Source organism: Carassius auratus, chromosome 42 (assembly GCF_003368295.1).
Source record: "Carassius auratus strain Wakin chromosome 42, ASM336829v1, whole genome shotgun sequence".
Taxonomy (NCBI): Eukaryota; Metazoa; Chordata; class Actinopteri; order Cypriniformes; family Cyprinidae; genus Carassius; species Carassius auratus.
This window is the reverse complement of record NC_039284.1, coordinates 16,334,117-16,353,093: the sequence shown is the minus strand read 5'-3', so window position 1 is coordinate 16,353,093 and position 18,977 is coordinate 16,334,117. Positions and strand designations below refer to the sequence as shown.

The following is an 18,977-nucleotide window of genomic DNA, read 5'->3' as shown; positions in this document are numbered from 1 at the left end:
TGGCTCGTTGACATTTAGCTTCTCAGTGTGGATGCACTCTTCCAGAAACATTGGTTTGACATAAAGATCATTCAAGGGAAGATAAGAGATTTCCAAAATAGTTTCTTGAAAACTCTATACACTTACTTTCTCGGGACCATTCTGTAGCCTCTATAACTTTTACAATTAACCATGCTGTTTTTCCTAAATTTAACCAAGTGCTATTTAATATGTAGACAGACATATGTGTAAAAGCAATCAAAAGGATCTGTGGCTGAATCATGATTTATGGATATGGTGTCTTGTACAGTTCACCCAAAATACTGTGGTAAAAATTTTTAAAATTGAGTAACTGATGAAATTAAGTGGAAACACTGAGGAAGTATTTATCTGTAAAACGTTCTCTCAGCTTTATTTCCATAAAAACGGATGAGAAATGCCATGTACTTGCATTGAAAAGTGATCAGAAGGGTCAAAAAAGGACAGTTTACCCCAAACCCTTGTTCTGTTTAGTGATCATATCTCTTTATAGCGCTTTGATAAAACTGTTTGATGTATATGGATTCATTTTACAATACATTTATGAACTTTTTGAATCTTTTAAGTTCCTGGACTTCCAGTAAAGGGACAGAAACCTCTCAGTTTTCATTAAAGTATCTTAGTTTGTGTTTCAAGATAAACCCAAGGCTCCTAGTTCTGGAACATCATGGAGAAGGTGAGACAAATGATGACAGAAGTTATATTTTTAGGTAACCTGTCCCATTAACTTGTGGAAGTTTGGGTATTGCAACATCTAGATACATTTTATAGTCAAAAAGCCTTATGCTGTTGTGTAATCTGATGAATATTGAATGTGGGAACTGAACCAACTGAAGCATAAGATGGTTGTTTTGTGTACTGTGTAGTATAATAACAAAGTGTTGCTGTATTTCCATTATCTGTGTCTTTCTCTTGAGATGGCTGTAGGGAAATATACCCCACATAAAACCCTTACTAGCGTCAGGGGGATTGAATATAACCCACCCGCTCGCTCTTAAGCGCCTCTATCACAGCCCAAAAAAAAAAGCACTTAACGGCTGGAGCGTTGACGCAGAAACCCTAAAGAATATTCATGTTAACACTCGAGGTCAAATAGCTCCCATGTGCCCCATTAAAAGCGCTAGAGTTACCCAGAAGCCCGAGCTGAGCTTTATTATTCACAGGGCAGTTAATACTGTATGGCATTAGCTCTATATGTTGGCAGTGAATAGATTTATTTCAAGGAAATTAATTACACTAATCACAAATCTGCAGCCAGATTCAGAGCATGTCAAGAGTCAGCATCTTTACAGGGGACATAATGGTCTGATTCTGCACATGCATAATTACACACAACCCTCATTATTTTCTATTACTTTGATGATCTTTGCATAACATAAAACACAAACATTGTATACAAATCAATGTTTGGTAGTCAATTTAAAGTTTATCTCCTGTAATGTACAATTATGAAGCAATTATTGTATGTGTGTGTGTGTGTGTGTGTGTGTGTGTGTGTGTGTGTGTGTGTGTGTAAGCTCTTATAAATCACTGTATTTAATTTATAATTCACAGTATGCTGTAAACAAAGATTAAATAATGTAATTGTAGTCTTTATAAAAATGTGAAAATAGTAGTTAAATATTTAGAAAATTATAATAATTTAATATAAAAAAAATAATAGTAATATTTATCAAAGCTATTGCAGTTTGTACAAAAATGTGAAGCAGCACAACTGTTTACAACATCGAAATTTAATAAAAAAAAGTTTATTGAGCAGCAAATCAGTATATTAGAATGATTTCTGAAGATCATGTGACACTGAAGACTGGAGGAATGATGCTGAAAATTCAGCTTTGCATCAAAGAAATAAATTACGTTTTTCAATATATTCATATCGAAACTGTGGATTTCAAATTGTAATAACATTTCAGATTGTTTACGTTTTTATTGTATTTTTTAAAAAGTTCAGCCTTTGTGCATAAAAGAGATCTCTGTTAAAAAGAGCTCTTTTTTTTTTTTTTTTTTACATAGCAACCCCAAATGCATATATTTTTAATAAATAACTAAAAAGCAACTAAATACTATAAAGTAAAATAACTAAAGTAAGTGGACAGAAGCAGTCTTTGACTTCTGTCTGTTGTCTTTAAGTAGCTCCCAATCCATGTTTCCGGTTGTTTCTCTGTCCCGCTCCAGCGGTTGCGCTCAGATGGTTTGAGGTTCGCCCCAAGAATCTTCTTCCGTGGTCTGACGGTGAAGTCCTATCACTATGATGAATGGTCACTGAAAAGCCATCACATCAGATTTGTTTCTCCTCTTACCTTTAGTTTTCCCAAAAATCCAGATTTAGTTTTTCAGTGGATTGAGAGCATCCTAGTGGAAACAGTGATAATCACACAGCTGCGGCCTCGCTGTTCTTTCTGTGCGCCGATCACAGGGTGACGCTCCTCCAGGACACACAGCATGTCCGCAGTTATCCCCATTACCATGACACCATCTTTATTAGATAAGCTCATGTCACTGTATGTAACACTATGCAAGTTAAATGAGTTGCAAATGCTCTTTACATTTTGAGGAACATTTTATATAGTACAGATTCATTTTAGTTTGGAATTTAAAGGGGAAAAAAACCTTCGCTTTCTGTGCTCACGCCTGCAAATGTGTTAGTTCCAGACATCCTGAAAGACGATTCTGGTGTTTTGTTCGGTCTCACTCATTGTGTGGCGTGAAAGGGAGCATCTGCTTCAGGAGCTGTCTTGTTCTTTCTGTCAGTTTCTCTGGTGTCTGAGTTTGGCCTTTTGCCGTGTTCAGCACAGACAACTTGAGGCACAAAAAATGAAGCACATCTGCTTTGAAGCGTCTTCATCAGACTGTAAGTGATGCTGCTTTATGGCATGTGGCATTATACTGATTAAAAAATGATAGGTTTACGTTAATCTGCCACATTTTTTTTACTAATATTACTATTTATTGTTTTATTTGTTCTTTCTGTTGTCGATGTCATACATGTTTGTATTTCTGTTTGTACTGAGAGATTTCTGAGTGAAAGTTATCGTAGGCCATTATTTTTCAGTATTGTTGACCTCTGAATGATATGCTTGCATCATATGAAATGTTGAATGCACTTGAATGAACTTTTTCTTGTACTTTATAACCCTTTTTTACTTTCATCATCTCATTTAGAAAAGGTTGTTCTTGATTTAAAAGCTTTTTGGGGCTTTTTTGCCTTATTCCTTCCTTCTCTGTTTGTGGTTAGAGGCACAAATCTTGGTGTTTTTGCTTGATGGTACTTTTGTTTGTTTTGTATCGTCCTTTATTTTTTGAGGGCACTTGATTTAGTCCACCCACAACACCACTAACTTACCATTAAAGTTCAACTGTTTAACCACGATCATACAAAGATGAGATTTGTTCTGATTCAGCATTTGTCTCACACTGCAAGAGCTTTGCTGTGAATCTGGTTTTCTGTACCAAAATGCACATTAAGCATTTTTATTAGAAAATGAGAAATGAAGGGAAACTGGCTGACAAGGATGTTATTAAGCTGCTCTTCAGGAAACAGCCATCAGAAATATCCTCGACTTGCTTCTAAAGCCAGACGACAGTAAGTCTGAGGCCTTACGTGTGGTTTCTCTGGGCTGATTTTGTGTTTGTGATGATTCGCTAAAGCTGAAAGCTAATATCCCTCCACAAAAGAGCAATATTCTCTCCATATGAAGGAAAGCATAAATCTCATCAAAGTGAACTCTCCAGTCACATTAGCTTTTCATCAGCTTCTCTAGCCTACTCTCCACCTCACAAAACAGTTCCCAGAGTTTCAGACTAAAAAAAGGTTTACATTTCTATTTTAAGAAATTGTTTTCTTTTTTTTTCCAATGACGAATAATAATAATAATAATAATAATAACAATTATTATTATTATTATTATTATTATTATTATTATTTTAATGATTTAATTGTTAAATATTCACCATAAATAATTATATATTATTTTTATTTTTTGTTATGTTTTCAAAAATAAGAATTATTATTATTATTACTATTATTATTATTTTACTTTATTATATCATATGCATATTTTAGTGTGTGAATAATTGTATATTTTTCTTCTAAGTAATAATAATAATAATAATACATAATTTTTATTATATTTAAAATACATAAGTCATATGTGTGTGTAATTTCTTTAACCATATAATCATATTATTATTATTATTATTATTATAAAGCATTTCTGTAACTCAAACTATTAACATACATTTTAATCTCATCAATATTATTATGAATAATAATCATTCTTATTGTTATTTTTTAATATTAAATGTTTGTAACTATTAATGGAGCATTGATGTCTTTTATCATATTGTTCCAGTGGAGTCTGCTGTGTTTCTTATTGTTGTTTGTCTGAAATTGTCTTTGTTCTCGAACACGTCTGTGACTGAGGAGAGTTTGATGGTTGTATGATTTTTCCTCTGAACAAGAAATTGCACTGGAACAGGACAATATAAAGAGTTTTGGAAATGGAAGAAACAATGAAGTGAGAGAAAGAGATGGATTAGAAAGGGATAGAGCGAGAAGAGAGGAAGATGAATGGAGCGCAGCAGGGTTATTGAGATATTAATCTGCCCAGCGGTGCTGCTGCTATAGAAGATAGGATTGGGATATGGAGACAATCCTTACATAAAGAGAAAGAGACGTTTATCTGACTGCAGTGTGATTCAATATTACACTGCCTACAATTAAAGCAGTTTTATGTGAAAATCACCCTAAAACTACACCTTAAAGGGTTAGTTCACCCACAAAATGTAAATTAGACCGTAAATTACTTGCCCTTAACTCATCCTAGGTGTATAGGACTTCTTCTTTCAGACGGAGTTATCTTAAAAAAGTTTTTTTTAACTTTCAAGCTGTTTCATGGCACTCGGTGGGGGGTTGCAGTGCATCGGTCCAAAAGAAGTAAAATAAAAAGCACCCATCCATAAATAAAAGTGTCTCACACGGCTCCGGGGAAAAATAACCATATTTAAAATGTAATAATCGCTTTATTCTAGCTTGCACTCACTGTTGTACATGGAAGCAGTTCTGGGTGGATGACGTACGGAGGTCAGCGTTGTGCATGCAGCGCTCAGAAGTGACAAATGTGGAAAAGCAGCGGAGAGATCAAACCAAAACAATGGCCTCTACTTAGAAGTAAAACGAAGATTTGTCTGAGACAAAGAAGATTTTCGGAGGATTTTGATATAAGTCAAGACGAGACTGGTTTTCCTTTGCTAAAGTAAGGAAACTTTGCTTCCTTTGCTCCCGTTAACAAATAATGGTTTTCACAAGCACATGCACAACACTGGCCTCCATACGTCTTGCTCCCAGAACTGCTCTAGATTTAAGTGATTATTACATTTTGAAAATGGATATTGTTCTTACAAAAATGCATTGATTCACTACAGAAGGCCTTTGTTCACCCCCACATGGGGAGGGAGGGGAAAGGCTGGATGCATCGACTGAAAAATCAATCTATTTCATGATTCATGATGTGTATTGAATGCCAGCAGCACAGCTTTCACTCCTTCATCATTGCATGTGATACTGCATCTCTCATCTGTCTAATGTCTAAAGGGCATGATTTGTGAAGACAAAAGATGCTTAATTGTTTTGTTTTTAATTAACATAATCATCCAGAAGAGAAACTGTATGTGCTTTCAAAGTCAAAAAGAAGACTTAAAAGCAACATGAAATCAAAATGGACACTATTTACTTCATGCATGTTCATGGTCCTGTTGTGAAAAATTCATCAATGTATGTTCAAGTAAAGTAAAGTAAAAAAATGTTTGCCTTAGGAATCTTGTCACTTTTCACCATTCAGTCAATTGCCTGTAGATCTAATCAAATATAGCAGGTGTCATTTTATTATTATACAGTATATACTGTTTAGGATGGTTATGGAAAAATCTACAGGTTGTCAGGAATTTGGGGGTTAGTGATGATCTGCTGTAATGTGAATAGGTGGTGATGTGCTGGACGTTGTGTACGCAGTAAAGCTGGTCCCTAGAACATTTCTAAGTGCAACATCAAGGTGTCAGAGGCAGTGTGCTGGAAAAGACGAGCCCAGAGGAGCAGCAACGATCAGATGGCAGAGAGAAGTCAGAGCTGAAGACATTAGGACGCGCCATCAGAAAGAGAAACAGCCCTGTTCAGATCTAGTGTTCAATACTAGATGACAACGACAAGCGTTATCTTTTAGGAAGAAACAGTGATGTTTAACAGTTGTAGGTGGAGGTGACGCAGTCATGTGGAACTGAAATGTTCACGGTGATCCATGCCTTTTCATCCTTCACTTATTTTCTTTGGGGTCATTCCATACCAGTGAAGCCAGAAATTTAGATTTTGATCACTTTTTTTTTCCTAGTGAAAGAAAAGCATTAATGAAGAGATGAAATAGATGATATTGATGTTATCCACTATATTGTAGATGAGGGTCAAAAAGACAATTTTCACCTGAGATATGAAGCCAGATTAAAGGGTTGTAAAAATGACTTCAGAAAGATGGCATCATCATTATGCTGAGATTATTAGGTCTATTAGTAAAATCTTTGTTGCATTATATGCCAGTAGTGACCATAAGAAAAAGCATTCTTGTGTTATATCCGAAGTTTCCAAGGTAGTACATCTATCTTAATGTCCTTTTAGATTCCAACTCTTAACAAACTTTCCTTTTGCTGTCTATATTTTTAAGGCCAAGAGAAATTAAGTTACAGAGAAATGAAGATTTTAGTTGGCTCCATGAATCATGTTCAGTGGTGCAAATATTCAGTGGGCAAAAACAAAATGTGGGTCATTTTCCATACAGATGATATTTTTTTTATTTTAAAGAGAAATGTCATAATGTTGAAACTAGAGATGTATCAAAATAATTGCATTGAACGTACAGTACCTGTCTGAGTGCCATCAATATTCTCTTTTCCAAAGTCTACATGTCTGTAACTCAAGAAGTATTAAAGATATCTCAGTATCATTTTAGATTCTTGTTCTTAATGTATTCTTCTTGTATTCACCCCTTGATATATGGAGATTGCAATGCTGCTATATTTTTTGAATCATTGAATTTCACCATTTTTCAATGGTCGAAAACCAAATGTGGTCACTTTGCGTGTGGCTAATACTTTTATTCTCATTTTGCCATTGTGTAATATATGATTCCAAAGTCAAGTGCAAGAATCTAAAACAGACTCATGTTCATGTTATTCTAAAATAAATGTAAATTATTTTTTTAAATGCACTTTGATCTGCTGAGGTTTGTCAGATGAGATTAATAGATATACAGTACTGTATTTATACTTACTCTTTCATAACGGCTGCTTTAGATCAGGGTCACCAGCAGGATTTGTTATGGTATTGATGTCATCAGGTCATGTTTTGGTGGTGGAGCTCCAGGTCTCGGTGGAAACAACTGCAGGCAGGAGGAGAACTGATTAAATCTTAACTAAGACTTTCACAATACATGCACTTGTTACTCTGAGGTTGGCTTTCTGTATGTGGGTCAGTCGCTGAGAAGTGAGGTCATTGTGACTGGGTCAGATTATTGACTTTACAGCAGGTGAGAGCATGAAATGTATTTTTTTTTTTTTTTTTTTTGAGGTGATAACACACATCATTTTCCCTTCAGACTGATGTGTGGTGGATCACAGAACGTGTCCACGGGAATTCCAGATCACTCATCCATAGTATAATGCCAGCTCCTTTTAAATAAACATGATCCTGAGGTTACACAAATATACTGTATGTGGACCATAAAAACCACATACAGTAAAAACCTTGCTGAACTCCCTTGACATTTCACAGTATCAGTAAAAAATAAACATACTAACACCACAGCAACTACATAGTAACAGTAAAACTATTTAAAACACCATAGCAGCCACATACTGTAGATAAAGTTAAGCCCCTTCTGTATACCCTAGCAATATACTTCTGTATCAGTGCAAATTATTTAGAACACCCTAGCAACTGCATAGATACCACAGTTATAGTAAAAAATGAAAAAAGAAATATTGAACACCCTAGCAACCACATACAGGGCAAACCATTTATAATACCTTAGCAACTGCAAAATTACTATGTAAAAGTCCCTCTGAATACCGCAGCAACTGCATAGTTGTGTGCAAATCATTCAGAATACCCTAGAAACCACATAAACATTCTGAAAAACCCTAGAAACCACATAAACGTTCTGAAACACCCTAGAAACCGCATAAACGTCTGAAAACCCCTAGAAACCGCATAAACGGTCTGAAAACCCCTAGAAACCGCATAAACGTTCTGAAAACCCTAGAAACCGCATAAACGTTCTGAAACACCCTAGAAACCGCATAAACGTTCTGAAAACCCTACAAAACCGCATAAACGTTCTGAAAACCCTAGAAACCGCATAAACGTTCTGAAAACGCTAGAAACCGCATAAACGTTCTGAAAACCCCTAGAAACCGCATAAACGTCTGAAAACCCCTAGAAACCGCATAAACGTTCTGAAACACCCTAGAAACCGCATAAACGTTCTGAAACACCCTAGAAACCGCATAAACGTTCTGAAACACCCTAGAAACCGCATAAACGTTCTGAAACACCCTAGAAACCGCATAAACGTTCTGAAAACCCCTAGAAACCGCATAAACGTCTGAAAACCCCTAGAAACCGCATAAACGTTCTGAAAACCCCTAGAAACCGCATAAACGTTCTGAAACACCCTAGAAACCGCATAAACGTTCTGAAACACCCTAGAAACCGCATAAACGTTCTGAAAACCCTAGAAACCGCATAAACGTTCTGAAAACGCTAGAAACCGCATAAACGTTCTGAAAACCCCTAGAAACCGCATAAACGTCTGAAAACCCCTAGAAACCGCATAAACGGTCTGAAAACCCCTAGAAACCGCATAAACGTTCTGAAACACCCTAGAAACCGCATAAACGTTCTGAAAACCCTAGAAACCGCATAAACGTTCTGAAAACCCCTAGAAACCGCATAAACGTCTGAAAACCCCTAGAAACCGCATAAACGGTCTGAAAACCCCTAGAAACCGCATAAACGTTCTGAAACACCCTAGAAACCGCATAAACGTTCTGAAAACCCTAGAAACCGCATAAACGTTCTGAAAACCCTAGAAACCGCATAAACGTTCTGAAAACGCTAGAAACCACATAAACATTCTGAAAACCCTAACAACTATTAAGTAATAGTAAAATCCACTCTGAACACCTTAGCAATTACATAGTGATACCCTGGCAACCTCTAGTATAAATGTAGTTGTCTATCTTTGTAGTAGCCTGCTTGATATTGCTCCAATATATTCATATTCTTTTCAGGTTTAATGACCATATTGCATTATATTTGATGGATTTAATTCCATATGTAAACACAAGCATAGTATTATGGGAGATGGTTCAAGTGGTTTTGTTTGGCAGCACGTGTCAGCGTTTGGGTTTATCATATGACAGGATATCATGGGTGACTGAGAGCTGACTACAAAGAGACACGTCTGTTTAACCCTGTGTCTCCAGAGACCTGTCAAAATTCACTTAGCTGTCTGTCCTCGTTAGACAGGCCACACAGACACCACACTGCTAACCGGGAGGTCGTCACGGTCAAAACAGATGCAGTGTCTTAAACACAGAGCTTAAGAATCGGCTTAAGATCTGTCCGCTGGGAGGTTAATGCTTCTTTCATTTGTTACTATTAATGTCAATGTGAAATTATGTTATGTTCTTAATGTAAGTTTCTGATTCTGTTGTGCATGATTGATGTTATTCTAAAGGGACAAAAAGGTTGTTTTCAATTCTCTGCCTCCATATTGACTTTGCTGTCATTGTTTTAGGTGATGCTTTCTGAAAGTTACCGCAGTTATTTAACAGTACACCCAAAACTGAAAACTTACTGAAATTGTACTCATTCTCAGGCCATCTAATATGTCCAAGATGAGTTTGTTTCTTTATGGAAATAGATTTAAAGAAATGTAGCATTCAATCACAAACCATTGCTTTTGGCTAAAAGAATATGAGTCATCTATTCATAATATTGCTTCCTTCAGTTTAACAGTCTTCTTATCTGAATCAGGAAAGAAATATGTACAGATCAAACACCATTCACGAGACAAAACAGCTCTATATTAATATGTTGGTGGACTTTGATGTGTGATGACAACAGGAGATGGACTATTTTCACTTGAAGGAAAATAATCTGGATTGTGGACTCCTATTTTGGAATAACTTTTCCTCAACTTTTGGAATTGTTTCTCACGAACATGCAGCTTTTGGCTTCACAAGATGTTAACTGACGGACTGGAGTGGTGTGGATAACTTGTGGATTATTGTAATGTTTTTATCAGCTGTTCGGACTCTCATTTTCACGGCACCCATTCACTGCAAAAGATCCACTGGTGATGTAATGCTAAATTTCTCCAAATCAGTTCCCATAAAGTATATTTACAGCTATTTTTGGGTGAACTATTCCTTTAATGTTTATGGGGAATCACTATTCAATATCCCGTTTTAAATATGTCACATTATTAAAGTAAAATGGGGTGCAGATGCTGCATCACTTGTATTGCTGATATTTATATGGTGAGTGATTTGCTTTAAACCATAATCAGCAACAAAATAACACGGAGATGCATTCGTAAAATGCAGTGCATTCACAAAATGGGTTCATAAATTATAATTAGTGTATGTAATTGGCACAGACATTTTGATTGGTATAATTGTGAGATGCTGGAACGTCAAAACATCTGTCAAACCTCTGAATCAGCCTTGATTTTTTAAGAGGGCAGAATTAAAGCCACGTAATGCAAAACTAAATAAATAAGCTGAATGAAGAATGAATTTTCTGTGCACAGCTGCAGTCTGCTGGATGTGCTTTTGGCTGTTCAGACACAGAGGGTCATGCGGAGTTCACAATCACACAACATGACCAACATGGGGCGGGTACGACCCCAAGAGAGCCAGATATCCAGTGTCTGGTAGCATTACGCTAGATTTTGAGTGATAGTTGTTATGGGCATGAGTCTCGCGTGACTGGACGGAACAAACAACAAACAGAAAGTCAAGCCCTGATGTGAACCGCTCTGTTACGAGAGCTGTGTGATTCTTTAACTCTAACTAAAGAGGCTAGATTCTTGGATTCTCCACTTATAATGTTAGATGAGGTTTCTTGTGCCAAAAAAGTTGTAAATGCTGCAAACCAGTTTTTACGGCTTAATATCCACAAATGGTCTGACTGGTGAACATTAGGTTATGTCTGCGTGGAAAATCAGGAGTGTATTTATTTCTTAGTTGTCTAGAGTGCAGTATAGAGTGAGTTCAGACAGCCAGTGAGATGTGAGATCCAGAGAGGAGACGCAGACAGACAGGTTCAGTTTCTCTGTCGGTGCACTGGTGCGCAAAAAAATGCCCTTTCTGGCACTGCAATCGCTGTGCCCTCTGGCATGTGCCTGGCTGTCCACAAATACACACAGTCGCGATGCAGATCCCGACCGGCCATCTGCCACGGATCTAATGATGTCCAGAACCACAAACAGACTCACAGCCACTTCCTCTAACAAGCTCAGAGATCGATAGTGTTGTGGAAATGAATGTGAGTTGGTGAATGTAGTGTCTGTGAGTGTTTGAGAGACAACGGCATGTTACAACACAACTGGATCATGCTCATTATAAATCACTGAAGCCATTTAACAGTGTTGCTGTTTACGAACAGACCATGTGAGTTTTACTTCATTGATTTATTTCAAGATTTGCTTTGAAGGATTTACTAGTATTGGTTGCTACTGTTAATACGAATATCCTCTCCTTCGGTTTAAGTCTATAGGATGTTTTTCTACTACTGTACATGACATTGCTAATAAAGTAGCAGCTGTACCATGGCAATGGTGTTTTTTGTACAGGTTTTCAGAGGTTATATAGTGTGTGAGGTAATAAAGCTGAACACTGATGTCAGTCCAGCAGTCAAACCTCTTCTGATTCACAGTGAGATGAAAGTCTTGCTGTCTGCTGCCATCTGCTGGTGTTTACAGCTCTGCTTGTTCAGATGAGTTCTGTGAGCTTGATGTATGAACCTGACTTTTATTTGTGAGATTCACCCTATTGTCTGTCACTCATCAGTTTAATTGCACACACAAAAAAGTGTTTTTCTGTCTCCTCCTTAATAAGATTTCCTCCCGTCAGCAGCACGTGGGATGTATCTTTTTACCCATGCTGATGATAATGTGCTTTTGTCAGGGTAATCTTATCTGCTTCTTCCCCATCAGCCTCACAGATGTAAGTTTTAAAAGCACATAGGAGGGAGTTTATTCAACTGTGGTGGCAGTATCTGCTCTGACTGTCCCACAGCTGGAGAGAGAGAGAGAGAGAGAGAGAGAGAGAGAGAGAGAGCTCCACCCTGCTGTATATTTCATGTCATTTCTCTCACCGCTTGCTGGCTGTCTGTGTGATGGATGTGTGGGGGTCAGAGCAGCGTGTATTGTTCTCTGAGTGTCCAGGGAAAGTTTCCGCAGTCTAACGGAGCTTCAGACAAGCATGTTGAGGACTGAGGAGCCACATGTTCGACTCGAAAACAGTGGTGAGTGTGACTTTTCAATGGGTGTTTGGCTTTGTTCTCCAGCTGAACTGTCATGCTTGCTTTAAATGAGTTAACAGACCTGAATGTGTGAATCTGAATGTGTTGTCAAAGCTTTTTAAGATCTCTTCATTAATGCTGCTCAAGCTTTCAGGTTAGTTTGTTTTAAATCTTTAACATTTATTAACTAAATATTTTTCTGCCTATAAGCTCTTTAATGGCATTTATAGATGATTTTATAGATGATTTAGGTTTAAGATTGCGTTTTGTTTTACGGAGGTGGGTATTTTTATAAGAAGTTTAAAATGAAAGTTTGAAAACCTCCTATTAAATTGCATTGGAGTGTTCGGTATTAGCATACAGAATTCCTATTGGTCTTCTTTCTCACATGTAGATGGATACTTAATTCCCATTGGTCTCTTTTCTTTGGATACTGAATATTTTTCAGTGATCTTTTCCTTCTTGCATCTGTTTATCTTCAACACTGAAACATTTATAACATTTCAAATAGACTTTCTGAGAGCATCCCATGTGACAACTAGCCCCGTTCTGCTTTGTTTAATCTAGAAGTTCAAGCTCGTCTGGCTTTGATTATGATTTAGGAGATGTCATTCATTCGGTTGTTCTTGCTCAGATCCTAAACTCCACATACCTTGTCCACTTCCAACTTGTAAGACAAGATCACAAAAGAAAAGCTTTTTGTACTAAAAATAAAAAGTTTGGCCATTGACCTTCCCAAATCAACACTTGATTTGTTCAATTCTCTCATGACAAACTTTCTGAAATGTCTGTTTGAACATGATGAAATGAAGTGAAAAAATTCTGCATCTTTCATTTCATCCATTTGATAAAAAAAAAAAAAATCTATTTGTTGTGTTGCCTTTAATTCATGTATTTGTGCGCATTTTAGAATCCACTATAATAATGAAAAGCACAAGCACAAAGGAGTTAATGAATATTTCACATGATGAAATGAGGGATATGCACTGAACTAAAGACAGGAAGAGATCAGAGCATATGTACTTGATTAAAGAAGCACGTTCACGGATCCCACAGGCAGAACAAGAGCAAACCACGCGTTCCTCATACGCTCACAAAGGTCTCCAGCTGCAGAACATAGTCATCTTTTGGTCATCATTTGTGCGGGGGCTACTCAGTGACAGTGATGCAGCTGAAATGTATCCTGCTTGTGTCATTTCCTGTTTCCCGGTGCCAGAACGTGTCCCGCCTGCTGTATGGAGCATGTGTGTGTGCAGATGTAGGTTAGGGACTGATGTGGTTAAAGCATTTAAATTGATATTTGGGTGACGAGACCCTTTTGTGTATATCAGGATCTCTGGAGCAGGAAAAGAATGCGCTTTAAAAGAATTTGTGACAGAAATATTTGCAGATAGATTTTGAACATTTTCTTAAAGAAAATTATACTTGCAGAAGTTGCTGGCAAGCTTGGGTGTCCTGTGGTTGTGGGGTGTTCTTTGTTCTTTGTTCTTTGTGCTTGCTAAACTCCACATTTGAGTCTATGTGAAATTCTGGTCTACAGATATGACTTCTGTGTGCGTCTGTGAAATTCATCCCTCATTTGACAATAAACCAGGACAAAATAAGTCTTAATAAGAAACGGTGATGTCCTAGCACCTGCAAAGCTCTGTGTTAAAATCAGTCTATCATTGTGATGGCATTAGTCCAGTTTAGATTAAAAGTCCGGTTTAGAAACCTTGAATGTATTCCCTTGTGCTTCAGACAAAACATTTTTTTTTCATGCACTAGATTGTGGGTTATTTAATTCTTCATAGCATGTTCTTTAGACTATAATGGAAAATAGACATCCAAAATACACATTTTATTGCTTTTAAACTATTAAAATAACTGAAATATACAGTATACAGCAGCACTTGCAACAAACTTGACAGTTTTATACATGTATTCTGAAGGTTTTTACAAAGAGTTTTAATTATGTTTCTTTCACCTAATTTCATTAAACGTTTTATTCATTAAAAAAAAATGGAGAAAATGTATTTTTTCTCACTGTTGACAGCTATAATCAACAATATCCACTGAACCTGGCCTTATCCTCTCTTCACATTTTTGTTCTGAATATATTTACAAATAAGTGCATATTTGATTAGATAATGCTTAATTTGTAGATTTAAACATAGCACTTCAGAAAACTTGTAAATCAATATTTTTTGTTGTTGTTGCAATTGTTAATTTAATCAGTCAACTGGGAAAGTACTGTATGGTGATAACCGTTTTTTTTTTTTTTTTTACTCTATTCACCTGGGTTGTCTTGGCTTAAAATAGCCATCCTCATGTAGCTGAAGTCTGAGTTTGGTATGATATGTAATTAATGCGACAGCCACATTCCCCTCAGAGGTATCGTCTCCCAGGAGCTGTTGAAAACTAATTGAGGTCAATGTGGCGTGACCCTGGGCTACTCTTCCAGCCCTGCTGTCAGATAACCCGGGGAATTAGAGTCATTATGGCTGGTGTGATATTCCCAGTCATCCCGTTCATCAAGCACAGGGTCCCTGGTTAATGAGGAGGTGCAGTCGAAGATAAATGAGCATCATCCCGACACATGCTGAGACCCTCGAGCCGCTCACACGCTCTCCTTCTGTCCAGAGTGCTGTGACATTGTACCTCATTTAAAACCCCGTTAACTGAAATGTCACGCTCATGTCCCGCTGGTGGGTTGAGATGTTTGAAGTAAGGTTTGAATTAATGAATTGCACTAGCCGGTGATTTTACTTTCAGATTTGCATTCATGTAATGTTCAATCATAAACTTTGTGAGAGTTCTCTCTGACAGTTTAGAAGTGATTTCCATTATGCTGTTACGATCAATTCATGCACACATGCATGTGTCTTTAGTGCATGAATACTTCATAGCTCTTTTTAATGGCTCTTTGCTTGCAGTGAAAGGGCTGCACACAGGAGACAGCGGGCAGATCATGTGATTGGATCATAATGAAGTGTTTATCACAGACTGGCTGTGTCTGGCAGCTCAGATCAGCCTTTTCTCTTCAGCATCGCTGGCTTTCCTAACTGATGAAAAGTGGCCAGATTTCGCGCAGCATTGCCTGGAGGGCATGTAACTTAACAAATGAATGGTTCTGTCTTCGAGGACAGTCGAGCCAGTCACAGAGAGCGCGACCACGAGACCTCTGTGCCTCTCGCGCTGGAGGAATGTGCATGTTTTGAGCTCGATGAAGGAAGCGTCTCATTTCATCTCACGAGTATAACAATCTATTTTGTGCCTCAGATCTCCTCTGCATTCGTCGATATTAAATTACAGCATTTTCTTAAAGCGTTTGAGCCATTTTTAGCAAATTGCAGTTTAGCTTTTTAACCCAGTACATGCCTGATTATTTGAAAAGAGATCTCCAATGTTTTTTCAATCGTTTCCTGAGGACTGTGGGAAAAGAAATACAAACAGAGGGTCAGAGTTTCACAGTGCTCACTCTACTTTTAGATTGTGTCTGTGAGAATATAGAAAGTATTTAGTATGACTGTAACTGAGCAGAATGAGTGTGTTAAACCATCTGAATAGTGCTGAACACATGACTAGTTCATGATTCATTTGACTTTATTAGACATGTTTCTTTGGGGCTTGTTCATGTTTAGCAAGTTCTTAAAAATTCAAATTTTCCTTTCCACTAAAATTTATATTAAATTAATATTTCTTCAGAACATGAAAAGTTTTTTTTTTTTTTTTTTTTTTTTTACTCTGCAGTGAATGGGTGCCGTCAGAATGAGAGTCCAAACAGCTTATCTCAATTATCCACAAGTAATCCACATCACTCAAGTCCTTCAGTTAATGTCTTGTGAAGTGAAAAGCTGCATTTTTGTAAGAAAGAAATCCATTATTAAGATGGTTTTAACTTCAAATATGAATCCTCTATCCATAACATTGCTTTCTCAAGTGAAAACCTCATCTTTCTGCACAGATCAAGCACCATACATGCCAAGACAGTCTTAAACAAATATGTTGGTGGATTTTGATGACAACAAGAGATGGACTTTAAAGTGGAGGAAGCATTATTGCAAATTAGTCTTAATTGAGCGATTTGTTTCTTATAAACATGACGGCACCCATTCACTGCAGAGGATCCAATTTTATAAAATAAACATCAACTAAAATACAATATTTTAAAAATTATTTTGTTACTAGTTGCCAAGGCAAACATTCCATTTTCATTTTAATTGAACTTGAAGGACTAAATAACTAAAACTAAAAATGAAATAAATCTTAAGTATATAGACATTTAACAAAAAAACTAATGAAAATGACAAAAACATACTACAAAATGACTTAATTGAGTGAAATTAAATGAATAAAGGAAAATATAGTAATAAAAAAACTATGCAAAGTGGTTAAAATCAAGTGAAAATCAAAAGTCTGGTCACGTAAAGTAGTAACTGCATACATCTTTTCAACAAACTGCATGAATAAAGCGACTGTAAGCCGTTTGTCAAATAACTCGTTACTACTGATGCTGCAAGCAGTGATAATTAACGACTTTATACATATCATATAGACCTGTATATCAGTCTAAACTCATCTGATCTGGTCTTATTTTGGTTGTTGTGTTTGTTTTTATAATGACGCTCCTTGTTGATGTCCTCCGAGGCGGTCTGGCTGTTGAATGGCCGTCTCTGAGGCTCATTGATGTGTGTAAATCTGAGCCAAGGCAGTCTTTGGAAGTGTCACTTCCTCCAGCACAGCGCAGCTCAGTCTGTGAATATTAATCAGCCTCGATAAGCTGCTCAGTGTCTGTGAACATCAGTCATCAACGCGCAGGTGCGCTCAGATTCAGACTGACTGGGATCCCGGAATCGTTCTGGGGCTTCTGCACTCATACAGGAGAAAATTAAAAGCCAGGACTCAAGAAGTCATTCTCTCTTCTCAGCTCTGTTCGGTTTTTAATCCGTTTCATTGACTGCTGTATATTTCAGTTATGTTTTTAGCATCTGAAGACAGGATGAAGAGCATTTGGCTCTCGCTGTCTGTGAGGTTGTGCCTGTAAATCTCAGTTTTAGATTTGGAGCAGTATATTATAATTTTGACCATGGATAATGAAGCAAATACTGATCAAGACATTTGTGGGGACTTGAGCACATCAGACAGTTTTTCGCATGTATGGGCAGACCTGATGAATATCTTGGTAAGTTTGTGAATTTTTATTTCCAGTGTCTTCCGGAAAGGGGTTTTATTTTAATTTAATTTAAAAAATTTTTTTTTTTTTTTTTTATTATTATTATTTTTTTTTTATTATTATTATTATTTATCTATTTATTTTATTTTATTTTTTAATGTTGATGATTTTTTTATTATTGTTGATATTTCTATTATTATTATTATTATTTTTGTGATTATTAGTATTATTATGTGGATGTTTAGTGTCTATTTATAGCTTATATCTATTTAATTTCTCTTTAGCATGCATCCTACATTTTCAGCATTTCTGTTATCTTTAAACAATATTTAGTGAAAGCAGATGGATTTACTTTGAGTTTAATGTCACATTTGATATTGTTGTTATTAAATATCAAGCCTTGGGATGTGATACTTGATATTTGATGACATTCACTTGAATAATGTAAAAATAAGACCCTGTAGCCTTTTAAATGTCATTGTTTTAATGTCAAGTGTGTTTTTCAGTGGCATGGGACATTTTACCAGCATTTCAACTGAGTTCAAGCGAGGGTTTTTGTACTAGAAGAACAGACAATTATTTAACCTTGTCACATCATTTAATGTAGTTAAAATGATCAATATTTATTTGTTTGCTTTAAAAGACATTCTTCCTGCATTCCAACCCTCATCGCCAGCAAAGTATATAATGTGCCATGCATATATGGGTGACATAGTTGACTAAAACTTCTGTGTGATAAAAATTATTTGAGTTTACAAATCTTGAGATGATGCTTTGCCCTCTGGGTCTCTAGTGAGTAAACGAGAGAGGTCAAGTCTCTGTGTGTCATACAATACCAGGAAGACATGCTGAGGGAAAGCTGATCTCTTCTGACCGGGAATACACTAACACACACCATAACCACCTGCACTGAAGTTGATAAGGCTCAGAGTGTATCTGAAGCAGCTTTCAAAGACCCAAACCTGCTCTTTTGACTGTTGCTTAGTCTGAGAACTGGAAATACATCACAATTCTGCAAGATGAACGAGGCTCTGCTGTTTTCAGGCTGCAGATAATGGTTTTATTGTTTGTGTGTGTTGTAGGATGGCTCTCTGGGTAACATTGAGGATCTGGTCCAAGAGTATTCAGAGTATTACAGCACGTCCTACAGCGAAGTGTGTGACCGAATGGAGGAGTTACGCAAACGCAGAGTCACTCAAGAAGCAGAGACGGTAAAATAATTACAAA

The 18,977-nt window shown here is 36.7% G+C and overlaps 1 protein-coding gene across 4 annotated transcripts in view; it reads left to right on the top strand.

Annotated features, from left to right (window-relative positions):
- Window positions 1-18,977, top strand: part of sash1b (SAM and SH3 domain containing 1b) — a 73,507-nt gene that overhangs the window by 34,930 nt on the left and 19,600 nt on the right. For 2 of the 4 annotated variants that reach the window (XM_026230094.1, XM_026230097.1), the window contains exon 2: window positions 18,833-18,961. In XM_026230094.1, the coding sequence (XP_026085879.1) occupies window positions 18,833-18,961 (129 nt within the window). Of the gene's footprint in view, window positions 1-12,444; window positions 12,599-17,343; window positions 17,760-18,832; window positions 18,962-18,977 lie in introns of those variants that run through there. The other 2 variants (XM_026230096.1, XM_026230095.1) reach the window with 2 other exon arrangements.